Source organism: Aricia agestis, chromosome 1 (assembly GCF_905147365.1).
Source record: "Aricia agestis chromosome 1, ilAriAges1.1, whole genome shotgun sequence".
Lineage (NCBI taxonomy): Eukaryota > Metazoa > Arthropoda > Insecta > Lepidoptera > Lycaenidae > Aricia > Aricia agestis.
Window position 1 is genome coordinate 3128561 of NC_056406.1, and position 10806 is coordinate 3139366.

Sequence of the window (10806 nt, forward strand, 5' to 3'; positions counted from 1 at the left end):
TTTCCACAGAAAACTCTGTATACCTCTCCTTGTGCTGACATATAATATCGTAAATCTAGGGTTGTGTTAATTTTGGATCAATTGGAATATCGTCGTTATTTAACCAGTTGATAATTTCTTGTTTAATGGGGTTTGAATTAGGGGTCTTTCAACATATTTATTGTGGTTTTCGATTACTAAAACAGGTTATATTTGGGATTAATGCATTAATCAACAATTTTTCGTAGTTTTTATTTTTATTTTATTTTATTTCTCTTTATTCAATACCAACAGCGTATTACAATTTAGAACTTAACACTAAACATGTAACAATTAGTATGGCCAGTAACAGGTATTACGTTGTTTGACAAATAGTAGTGCTATTTAACATAATAATAAAAACAATTTAATAAAAACACTGTCATCGTAATTATCGACACAATGAAGGCTTTGGCATGGTTACTATAATATTATAATAAGCTAAACAACTCTCAGTATTGTGGTTTTAATGAAATATTTTTGTCTCCTAATTAATATTAATAATATAAATGTTAACACGTTCTCTGCCGCGTAGGTCACCGTTGACTGGACCCCTACCTGTATCAACCCATACGTGGGAGAGCCATGTTTCGGCACGAATGGGCCGGCTCGACCGGATAAATACCACGTTCTCACAGAAAACCGGCGTGAAACAGCGCTTGCGCTGTGTTTCGCCGAGTGAGTGAGTTTACCGGAGGCCCAATCCCCTAACCCCTACCCTATTCCCTTCCCTACCCTCAACTTTTCCCTTCCCTTCCCTTCCCTACCCTCCCCTATTACCCTATTCCCTCTGAAAAGGCCGGCAACGCACTTGCAGCTCTTCTGATGCTGCGAGTGTCCATGGGCGACGGAAGTTGCTTTCCATCAGGTGACCCGTTTGCTCGTTTGCCCCCTTATTTCATAAAAAAAAAAAAAAAAACCTGCCGCGTAGGGCACCGGTGACTTCAGAGCAGGTGCCTTACTCCCGAAACTGATATCGATTTCGATTTGCGATTTCAACGGTTTTTTGACACTTTAGCCATCTAAGATATGTCTAAAAAATGTCAAAAAACCGTTAAAATCGAAAATCGAAATCGATATCAGTTTCGGGAGTAAGGCACCAGATCTGTTTTTGAATCGAATTTGTAAGCCATAGAAAGCGTTTATCGTACATTTCTCTGTAGTAGGTGACCGGTGCGGCGCTGTAGAGCAATACTTTCACATGGTATTCACCTATGTTTATTATGAAAATTTTAATGCAGAAACACAAAGGACTGAAAAAAAAACGATTTCTATGAATTCTTCTTTATTTTTCCATAATAGTTTTAACAATTTCACTTATTTTTAATCAGTATTATTGTGCACGACAGACAGTAAATAGTGTATGGACTATGGACATTTCAGTGAAAAATAGTGCCATTCAATGGGATGGGTTTAGAGCCAGTGTGGTAGTGCCGATTTCTGTAACCGAAAAGTGAGGGAGATAGTATACATCTCGAGCGGGCTATCCTTGTCCCAGACAAGGAAGTCCCGTGCGAAAGGGACAGCCAGAGGCGACCGTTATGTCGGGGGGCGGCGAGGTAGTATAAATATAGGAAAAATAGATTTTTACAATTATTTCGGTTACGGAGGTCGGCACGAACATGTTTATTATGTAAAATTATAGCTAAGAGAATTGTACAAATAAAACCAATGTATATTTTGTAAATTAATGTAATTTTCGTGGAAACTCAATAAATTTTTCTTCCAAGGGGGTGAGGCATGGAATGTTCTAGAAGCTGGGTACCGGGGCCGATATAAATATGGGTCGGCCGCCATAGTACGACACTCGCTCTCCAACGTTGCCCAGCTTCGGAACTACTGTGTGCTTGCTACCTGGAACAAGACTGAAAAAGTGTTTAAATTCATCTCCTCATCAAATAGTCATCATCATCATCCTCATTACTACAAGAAACGCTGACCTAGGCGATCTACGGGGAATTAGCGCAAGCTGTCCCCCACATTGTATGGTCCTTCGCAAAGCCGGATTCTACGGCCGGATTCTCTCCGAGGAAGAAAGAAAATCAAGAAGCCAGTGCGGTCAGTGAAGAAAGATGTCCAAATCGAAGGCTTCAAGCATCGCCGATGGGGCCGAACGAGCGAGTCAAACCGGAGTCCAGACGAGAAGCGGAGCATCGACGCGCCCCGCGGCTCCACCGGTCGAAGAACAGGAGGAAAACCCCAGGGAAACCGCCGAAACGTCCGAAACAGAACAAACCTCGACGGAACGAACCTCTACCACCGCCAGCGAGAAAACAGCAGTAGAAGAGGACTCACGACGGAAGAAGCGTGCGCCTCAGGGAAAGGAAAGCAGGAGGAAAATTTTGGAAGCTGAGGAAAAGCTGGCGGAACTGAAACTGGCAGAGGCACGTGCATCGCTCGCCCTCGCAGAAGCCAAGCTGGTCAGGGAAAAGGCCATGTTGGCCTGCGGAGACGAGGAGGGAAACGAGGTAGCAGAAAAGGAAACGGACAAGGTGGAAGAGTGGCTGCAAGGGCAAACCATTAACCCTGCGGCCGAGGAAAAAGAAAAGCAGAACGAAAATGAAGAAAAGAAAAATGAAAATTCGGAAAATGAACCGGAGCACAGAAAAGCTGAAGAAAAACAGAAGAGCAGCGACATCACTTCGCTGGCGGCGGCGCTCACACAGGCCGTCCGCATGTCAAGAGACGCCCCCAGGTTTCTCCAAGAGCTTCCCCCGTTCGCCGGACATTCGACGGGGTGGCTCGGCTACAGGGCGGCGTACTACGAGACTGAAGAAATGTTCTCGCACACCGAGAATACTATGAGGCTAAGAAGAAGCCTCAAGGGAGCAGCCCTCGAAGCGGTCGAGAGTCTACTCATCAGCCAACCGGAGCCGCGAGCAGTCATCCAGGCGCTGGAAAGAAGATTCGGCCGTCCAGACACACTGGCGATGGGTGAAATACAGAAAATCAAGGCGTTGGGCAGGCTGAGTGACAGCCCGCGCGAACTCTGCATATTTGCTAACAAGATAGCGAATGTGGTGGCCACGCTGGAGACACTTAAAAAGGTACACTATATGTTTAATCCTGAATTAGTGAAAAGTATTGTAGAAAAGCTGCCGCCCATTCTGCGCAACAAGTGGTACGATTTTGCCGCAAGAAGAAAAGAAGATACGTCGGACTTGAAGAAGATGACCCTGTTCCTCAATGAAGAAGCCGACAAATGCAGTGCGTATGCGCTGCCCGAGGAGACCGAACCTCACCCGGAGAGGCCCCAGAGAAGAAGACTGGAACGGGCTTTCGCCACAGAGGTAAGTGGCAGGAAAAGGTGCCCGATGTGCCAGAACGAACACCACTTGACGGAGTGCAAGCAGTTCCTCGGGGCCCCTGTGAACGAGCGCTGGAACATAGCGAAAAAGAACCGCATCTGTTTTCAATGTTTGCGGAGCAACCACCGCCGAGGGGGCTGCGGGGCAAAGAGGTGTAGTGTCAACGGGTGCGGCATGGCGCACCACCGCCTGCTGCATCACTCCAGACCACCGGCAGACCAGCAACAGCCGACGGCGCCGCCACAGGCCATGGAAGCAGGGGAGGCAGCGACCGTGGAAATAGTGAGCAGCACCAACTGCCTTCAGGAACGACAAGCCTTCCTAAAGGTCGCTCCGGTCACGGTCTTCGGCAAGAACAGCACCAGAATAGACACCTACGCACTCATGGACGACGGCAGCACAGTGACACTCATCGATGAAGACCTGGCGGAGCTCCTCCACCTGGACGGGCCTCGCCACGACATGTGGGTGCAGGGCCTCAGTGATACAAAGAAGTACGAAAACAGCAAAAAGGTAAGCTTCAAGATAAGGGGGCGCCACTGTAAAGAAGAGTACGGCGTGGGGAGTGCAAGAACAGTAAAGAAACTGCTATTCACGCCGCAGAAAATTCGCAAGGAAGACCTGCACCACTGCGCGCACCTGAGGGGCCTTGAAGACCACCTGATGTACGAAAATGCGCGCCCGAGAATCCTGCTGGGTCAAGACAACTGGGAGTTGCTGCTGGCCCTCGAGACGAAAACGGGAAGGAGAAACCAGCCGGTCGCATCCCACACACGACTCGGTTGGGTGCTGCACGGATACAGGTCGTCACATACGCAAACTATAGCCTTCTGTGGCCACACAGTAGCCAAAAAGGTGGAGAAGACAGAAGACAATATGGAAAACATGATGAAGAGGTTTTTCGACCTGGAATCACTTGGGATCGAAGCCAGAAAACAGAAAAATGACCCAGAAGAGCGTGCGCTGGAGATACTTAAGAAAAACAGTCGAAGACTTCCTGATGGGCGCTTCGAAACCGCGCTGCTCTGGAAGGACGAGAAGGAAGTCATTCCCAACAACTACAACGATGCCTGGAAGCGTCTCAGGTCCCTGGAAAAGAAGCTGGATCGAGACCCGGGCCTGAAAGAAAAATACGAAGAAAGAATAAACAACCTGCTGGAATCCGGATACGCAGTGCCAGCACAGGAGCCACCGGCAGCAGGGAGAACATGGTACTTACCTCACTTCGCCGTGTGCAACCCAGCGAAACCAAAAATCAGGTTAGTACACGACGCCGCGGCCAGATCCCATGGCCGCAGCCTCAATGACATGCTGCTCTCCGGCCCCGACCTTCTTCAGTCGCTGCCAGGAGTCATCATGAGGTTCCGCCGACACTCTGTGGCGGTAACCGCGGACATCAAGGAGATGTTCATGCGCATCCGCGTCCGGAAAGAAGACCGGGACGCACTCCGCTTCCTGTGGAGAGGTAACGAACGAGAAGAAAAGCCGCAAGAGTACCAGATGGCGTCCCTTATCTTTGGGGCCACGTCATCGCCTTGCACGGCTCTGTACGTAAAAAACAAGAATGCAGAAGAGTTCCAGGAAAAATATCCGCGTGCTGTAGCGGAAATCAAGAAGAACCACTACATGGACGACTTCATATCTAGCTTCCCGAGTGAAGAAGAAGCACTGGAGACATCGCATGGTCCACCGGCACGCCGGGTTCGAGCTGCGAGGCTGGACATCGAATAGCGAAGCCATACGCCGACGTCTCGGGAACGACCGAGACTCCAAGGAGGTCCCTGTGGGAGAAGACTGCGCGGACAAGACGCTGGGAATATGGTGGGAAGCGCATGAAGACCTGCTGCGCTTCAACCTGAACGAGGCGAAGATACCTCGCACCATCATGAGCGAGGAGCGGGCCCCCACGAAGCGTGAAGCCCTCAGTGTCGTGATGTCATTGTTCGATCCGCTCGGACTACTGTCACCGCTCACCATGCCCGCCAAGAAGTTCATGCAGGAGACCTGGAGGTACGGCACCGGATGGGACGAGCCCATACCGGAGCAGCTCATCCCCGAGTGGACGGCGTGGACGAGAGATCTACAACAAGTAAGAAAACTAAAGATTCCCCGCTGCTACAACCTGCAACCTGAAATGGTAAGTGAAATGCATACCTTTGTCGACGCGAGTGAAGAGGCATACGCCGCAGCTGTCTACATTCGCATGGTGCGCGAGGACGGAGCAGTACACACGGCGCTCGTGGCAGCCAAAAGCCGCGTAGCCCCGCTGAAGCCGACGTCCATCCCGCGCCTGGAGCTGCAAGCTGCTCTACTGGGTACCCGCCTCGCGAAGACTGTGGAGAAAGAACTAGAAGTCGAGCTGGTAAGGAAAACATACTGGAGCGATTCCCGCACAGTGCTGGCGTGGATACGCGCCGAGCCGCGGGCCTACAAAACGTTCGTCGCGCACCGCCTCGCCGAAATAGAGGAAACAACGAAAGTCAGCGAGTGGCGATGGGTGCCGACGAAAGAAAACGTGGCCGACGACGCGACGCGCGCCACACCCACGGACTTCGGAGCCGCCCACCGATGGTTCAGCGGGCCCGAATTCCTGAAAAAAGAAGAAAAATTCTGGCCGGAAGAAGGAAAACCGGCGGAGAAAACGGACACGGGTGAAGAAAAGTGTTTTGTCGTACGATACATCGCGCTACAAGACAGCTTACCCGACATCGAACGCATAGAAAAATGGAAGACGTTGATACGAGCTACAGGTCGTGTACTGCAGTTCATTGACTTCTGTCGTTCCCCGCGAGAAACAGTGGCAGCTGTGCGACAACGCACAAAGAAAAATAAAGAAAAGGATGCGGCCTGGGACTCGCGGCGATCGAAGAAAGGAAAATCCGCGACACAAATGGATCCAGTTACGCGAAGAAAATACGTCGCACTCGACGCACAGTACCTCACTCGTGCCGAGGCACTCTGGCTGCGCCGAATGCAAGAAGAATCCTATAGCGAAGAAAGAAAACGAATGGAAGAAAACCGTTCTCCAGCGGCGGGAGACCGCCTCGCCTCGCTGAGTGTCCACCTGGAGGAGGGCCTCATCAAGCTACGGGGTCGAGTAGCAGCCGCAGAAGACATCAGCCGGGAAACCAACAACCCGGTTATCATGGATGGCAGCCACAGGTACACGAAATTATATATCCAACAGATACACGAAGAAATGCACCACGGCGGAGTAGAAGCAACCGTGAACGAGATCCGGCAGAGGTTCTGGGTGACCCGGATACGCCCCACAGTCAAGGGTGTGATCCGGGCCTGCCTGGCCTGCCGCATACGCCGAGCCAAGCCGACGCGTCCGGCCACGGGCGACCTGCCCGTCGCCCGGCTGGCGCACCACGCGCGGCCATACACCTTCACAGGGCTTGACTATTTCGGCCCTGTGGAGGTCACCGTGGGCAGACATCGAGAGAAGAGATGGGTGGCCCTCTTCACATGTCTCACCATGAGGGCCGTCCACCTGAAGGTGGTGACGTCTCTCAGCGCCAACTCCGCCATCGCAGCACTGCGGAGGTTCGTCGCCCGACGAGGACAACCGACTGAACTATGGTCGGACAACGCGACCTGCTTCAAGGCCGCCGAGAAGGAACTACAACAAGAATGGGAAAAGTATAAGAGCGAAGTCAACGCCCGCCGCATCAACTGGCGGTACATCCCTCCGTCCGCCCCCTTCATGGGCGGTGCGTGGGAGCGGCTGGTGCGGAGCGTGAAGGAGTCCCTGCGAGTCACTCTACACGAGCAGCATCCGAGCGACGAGACCCTCTACACACTCCTTGTAGAGGCGGAAAACACCAACCTATGTCTCGGTTGACCCCGAGGAGCCCGAGGCCTTGACCCCCAACCACATACTGCTGGGGTCGGGCTGCCATGTACCTGCTCCAGGAAGATTCGAAGAAGAAAAGACATCGGCGCGGCAGCTGTGGAAGCGCGCGCAGCACCTGGCGGACGTGTTCTGGCGGAGGTGGGTAAGGGAGTACCTCCCACTCCTCCAGCACCGCCGGGAGCCACATACCCGAGGCTCCGATCCCGCGGTGGGTGACGTCGTTATCATATGCGACTCGAACCTACCGCGCAACATCTGGCCACGCGGGAAGATCAAGAGGACATATCCAGGCAAGGACGGCGTGGTACGGGTCGTGGACGTGGAGACCGCGAACGGCCACGTTCTCCGGCGGCCCACCAAGAAGATCGTCGTGCTACCGGGGGTGTCGCCTGCGCGACCGGCGGGAGAAATGTGCACGACAGACAGTAAATAGTGTATGGACTATGGACATTTCAGTGAAAAATAGTGCCATTCAATGGGATGGGTTTAGAGCCAGTGTGGTAGTGCCGATTTCTGTAACCGAAAAGTGAGGGAGATAGTATACATCTCGAGCGGGCTATCCTTGTCCCAGACAAGGAAGTCCCGTGCGAAAGGGACAGCCAGAGGCGACCGTTATGTCGGGGGGCGGCGAGGTAGTATAAATATAGGAAAAATAGATTTTTACAATTATTTCGGTTACGGAGGTCGGCACGAACATGTTTATTATGTAAAATTATAGCTAAGAGAATTGTACAAATAAAACCAATGTATATTTTGTAAATTAATGTAATTTTCGTGGAAACTCAATAAATTTTTCTTCCAAGGGGGTGAGGCATGGAATGTTCTAGAAGCTGGGTACCGGGGCCGATATAAATATGGGTCGGCCGCCATAGTACGACACTCGCTCTCCAACGTTGCCCAGCTTCGGAACTACTGTGTGCTTGCTACCTGGAACAAGACTGAAAAAGTGTTTAAATTCATCTCCTCATCAAATAGTCATCATCATCATCCTCATTACTACAAGAAACGCTGACCTAGGCGATCTACGGGGAATTAGCGCAAGCTGTCCCCCACAATTATGTTGTATAATAATTTGGCTTAAAATTATCATTGGCCAAGTGCGTTTTTGCGTGCGTGCGTCATTAGGCTAATACCATTTTTGGCTTTCTGACAGTTTTACCTTTTTTCATAACCGTCGTCATCGACTTCGAATGTTTTGTCAAAAGCATTAAAACGTCACGTTTGTCTTTCCATTTGAGAACACATATTCCACGCTCATTTTCCATTGCGATGGTTTCTCCTGGCCTTAATTTAGCCTCCACCACGTTCTTCGGCAAACCTTTTCTGTTTTTTCGCAGCGTCCCAACCAGATGTGTGTCTTTATCGAGAAGTTCATTGGCTAAATCAAGGCTGGTATACCAGTTATCTGTGGCTAGTGTGTGACCTAAGTTGAGTATGTGGTCACAGAGAAGGTTTGCCGAAGAACGTGGTGGAGGCTAACTCCACCACGTTCTTCGGCAAACCTTTTCTGTTTTTTCGCAGCGTCCCAACCAGATGTGTGTCTTTATCGAGAAAATCATTGGTTAAATTAAGGCTGGTATACCAGTTATCTGTGGCTAGTGTGTGACCTAAGTTGAGTATGTGGTCACAGAGAGACAGTACTACCTTTGAGGGTGATGTATTGACAGTTTCATGATTTTTAGCAGCATATAAGTGTCGCGACACATCTGCGGAACGTACGGCGCCGAAAGTTCAGCGGCTGAAGTGTCAGTCGCAATATTCAGTTGTTATGACAAACCTACGGTCAAAACGTGGCGTCTTGCTCAGCGCGCTACGCGACAGAAAGTTACGTGGCGTTGTCGTCAGTCTGTGTCGACACTTTAAGGTGTGTGGTTGTGGTGACGTACACTGAATTGCCCAGAAAAATGGATTTAATTAGAATATTAGCTATTATACAGGGCTTAGAAGAAGAAGAAGAAGTAAAGAAGAAATCCTTTTGGGTGCATCCGCTAAATACAATGAGAATCCAAGAAGGTCAATTTCAAAAATATTCAAAGTACAGATCCTATCCTTATAAGTTTTTTCAATATTTTCGGATGTCAATTCAATCTTTTGATGATTTGCTATTTCTCTCTAGTAACGATATTTTGAAAAAATGTACTAGGTTCAGGGATTCTATTTCACCGCCAGAACGATTAATGGTCACGATAAGGTAAGAAAATAAAATATATATTGTGATTTTAATTGTTTATTTATATTACTTAGAAACGAAAAAACACTACATATACTTTAATATTTTTTACGTAAGCGCATATCACGCACCATTATTCACACGGTTCATTATCTACCAATGAAGTTTCATTATTTAATATCTCATCCAAGTCTTCAGTTGACAATTCTGTCATAGCAGGTGAACCGATATCAGTTGAACTATGTCTTTTAGTGATATCACCATGTGTATTTGAACTGTTGGAGGTACTCGCGATGCTGGTCGGACGGTACTCATAGGTATTATGTGCTCTAGTCGATGACGTTGGGGAGTATTCTGAAACCTGGTAGTTATACTTGATCCTCTTTATTGCGGACATTATTTCAAATTTTTATTTCAATTTCAAATTTGAATTCAAATTTTTCCCTATCGGTCATGGACCTCATGTCGGGTAACATAGAGAGTAAGAAATTCTTGTCAGGATCATCTGCAGTTTTGTCTACCGAATCAATTTTTTGTAATAAAGATTTTTGAAAGGGAGTAATTTTTTTGCGGTCTGACGCTGACAAGTTTGATGACGTTGATGCAGGCGGCGGTGGAGTACCAGTTGGAGGCGGCGGCGGCGTCCTCGAATTGTCGCTAATTAATTCATCGGGCAATTCAAGATTGCCTTCTGTATCACGACTTTGTAGACTAACACTCAAAAAAGAAAGCATCTCGAAGTATGGAGTAATTCTCTTCTTAGGCGCCGCACTGCCACTTCTCAAGTTTTACTTTTTCTTTTCTCTCACATAGTAGTCCCTCAAATGTTTCCATTTCTTGGTTAAATCATCAACTGAAAGAAAAAAGTTATTGTACATAAAAATCACACTAATATAATAAATGTAAAAGTTTAATATGAAATAAATAGCTACCTAGTTAACCAATGATAATTTATGTTTAATTGTTTTTCAAATATTTGTCTACTGGGATGAACTTTCAAAGTTTAGCTCTGGATTTTTTAATGGGGCGCTCCACAATTGCCTTAATAGTCCAAGATACATGTATTGCGATTTGGAAGAATTTGCAGTCAACAGAAATGCCTGAACCTACTGAAGAGATGTGGCTTGCTGTAGCACAAAGATTTTACTCTTTGACAAACTTTCCTAATTGCATCGGTGCCCTGGATGGCAAGCACGTACGCAGCACTATCTGGTTCTCGTTATTACAATTATAAAAAATATTTTTCCATTGTTTTGATGGCGCTGGCTGACGCAGATCTACGATTTTCCATGATTGATGTGGGTGCTTACGGTAAGGAGGGTGACAGTACTATTTTTAAAAAATCGAATTTAAGTATGAGACTGAGCAGAGGACTTTTAAATTTACCAACGAATAGAAAACTGCCCAATTCAAACGGTTCAAAGGTTCCCTTTGTAATCATTGGCGATGAA

General features: G+C 48.4%; 1 protein-coding gene and 1 long non-coding RNA gene across 2 annotated transcripts; one reads left to right on the forward strand and one right to left on the reverse strand.

Moving 5' to 3' along the window:
* Nucleotides 1-2090: 2090 nt before the first annotated feature.
* LOC121730445 lies at nt 2091-7618 on the forward strand. Its single transcript, XM_042119481.1, has 3 exons — nt 2091-4791; nt 4973-7137; nt 7181-7618. The coding sequence occupies exons 1-3, from the start codon at nt 2091-2093 to the stop codon at nt 7616-7618; spliced, it is 5304 nt and encodes a 1767-aa protein (XP_041975415.1).
* A 741-nt stretch (nt 7619-8359) lies between these two features.
* Nucleotides 8360-8871, reverse strand: LOC121733522. Its single transcript, XR_006036571.1, has 2 exons — nt 8793-8871; nt 8360-8608 (listed from the first exon to the last, which is right to left on the reverse strand). It is a non-coding gene; the product is annotated as an uncharacterized LOC121733522 (long non-coding RNA).
* Between the last annotated feature and the right edge of the window lie 1935 nt (nt 8872-10806).

Coding starts and splice junctions, on each gene's coding strand:
- LOC121730445 (XM_042119481.1), top strand. CDS start 2,091: ATGTCCAAATCGAAGGCTTCAAGCATCGCCGATGGGGCCGAACGAGCG. Junction 4,792..4,972: donor ACTCCGCTTCCTGTGGAGAG/GTAACGAACGAG, acceptor CTTCATATCTAG/CTTCCCGAGTGAAGAAGAAG. Junction 7,138..7,180: donor AGACCCTCTACACACTCCTT/GTAGAGGCGGAA, acceptor GTTGACCCCGAG/GAGCCCGAGGCCTTGACCCC.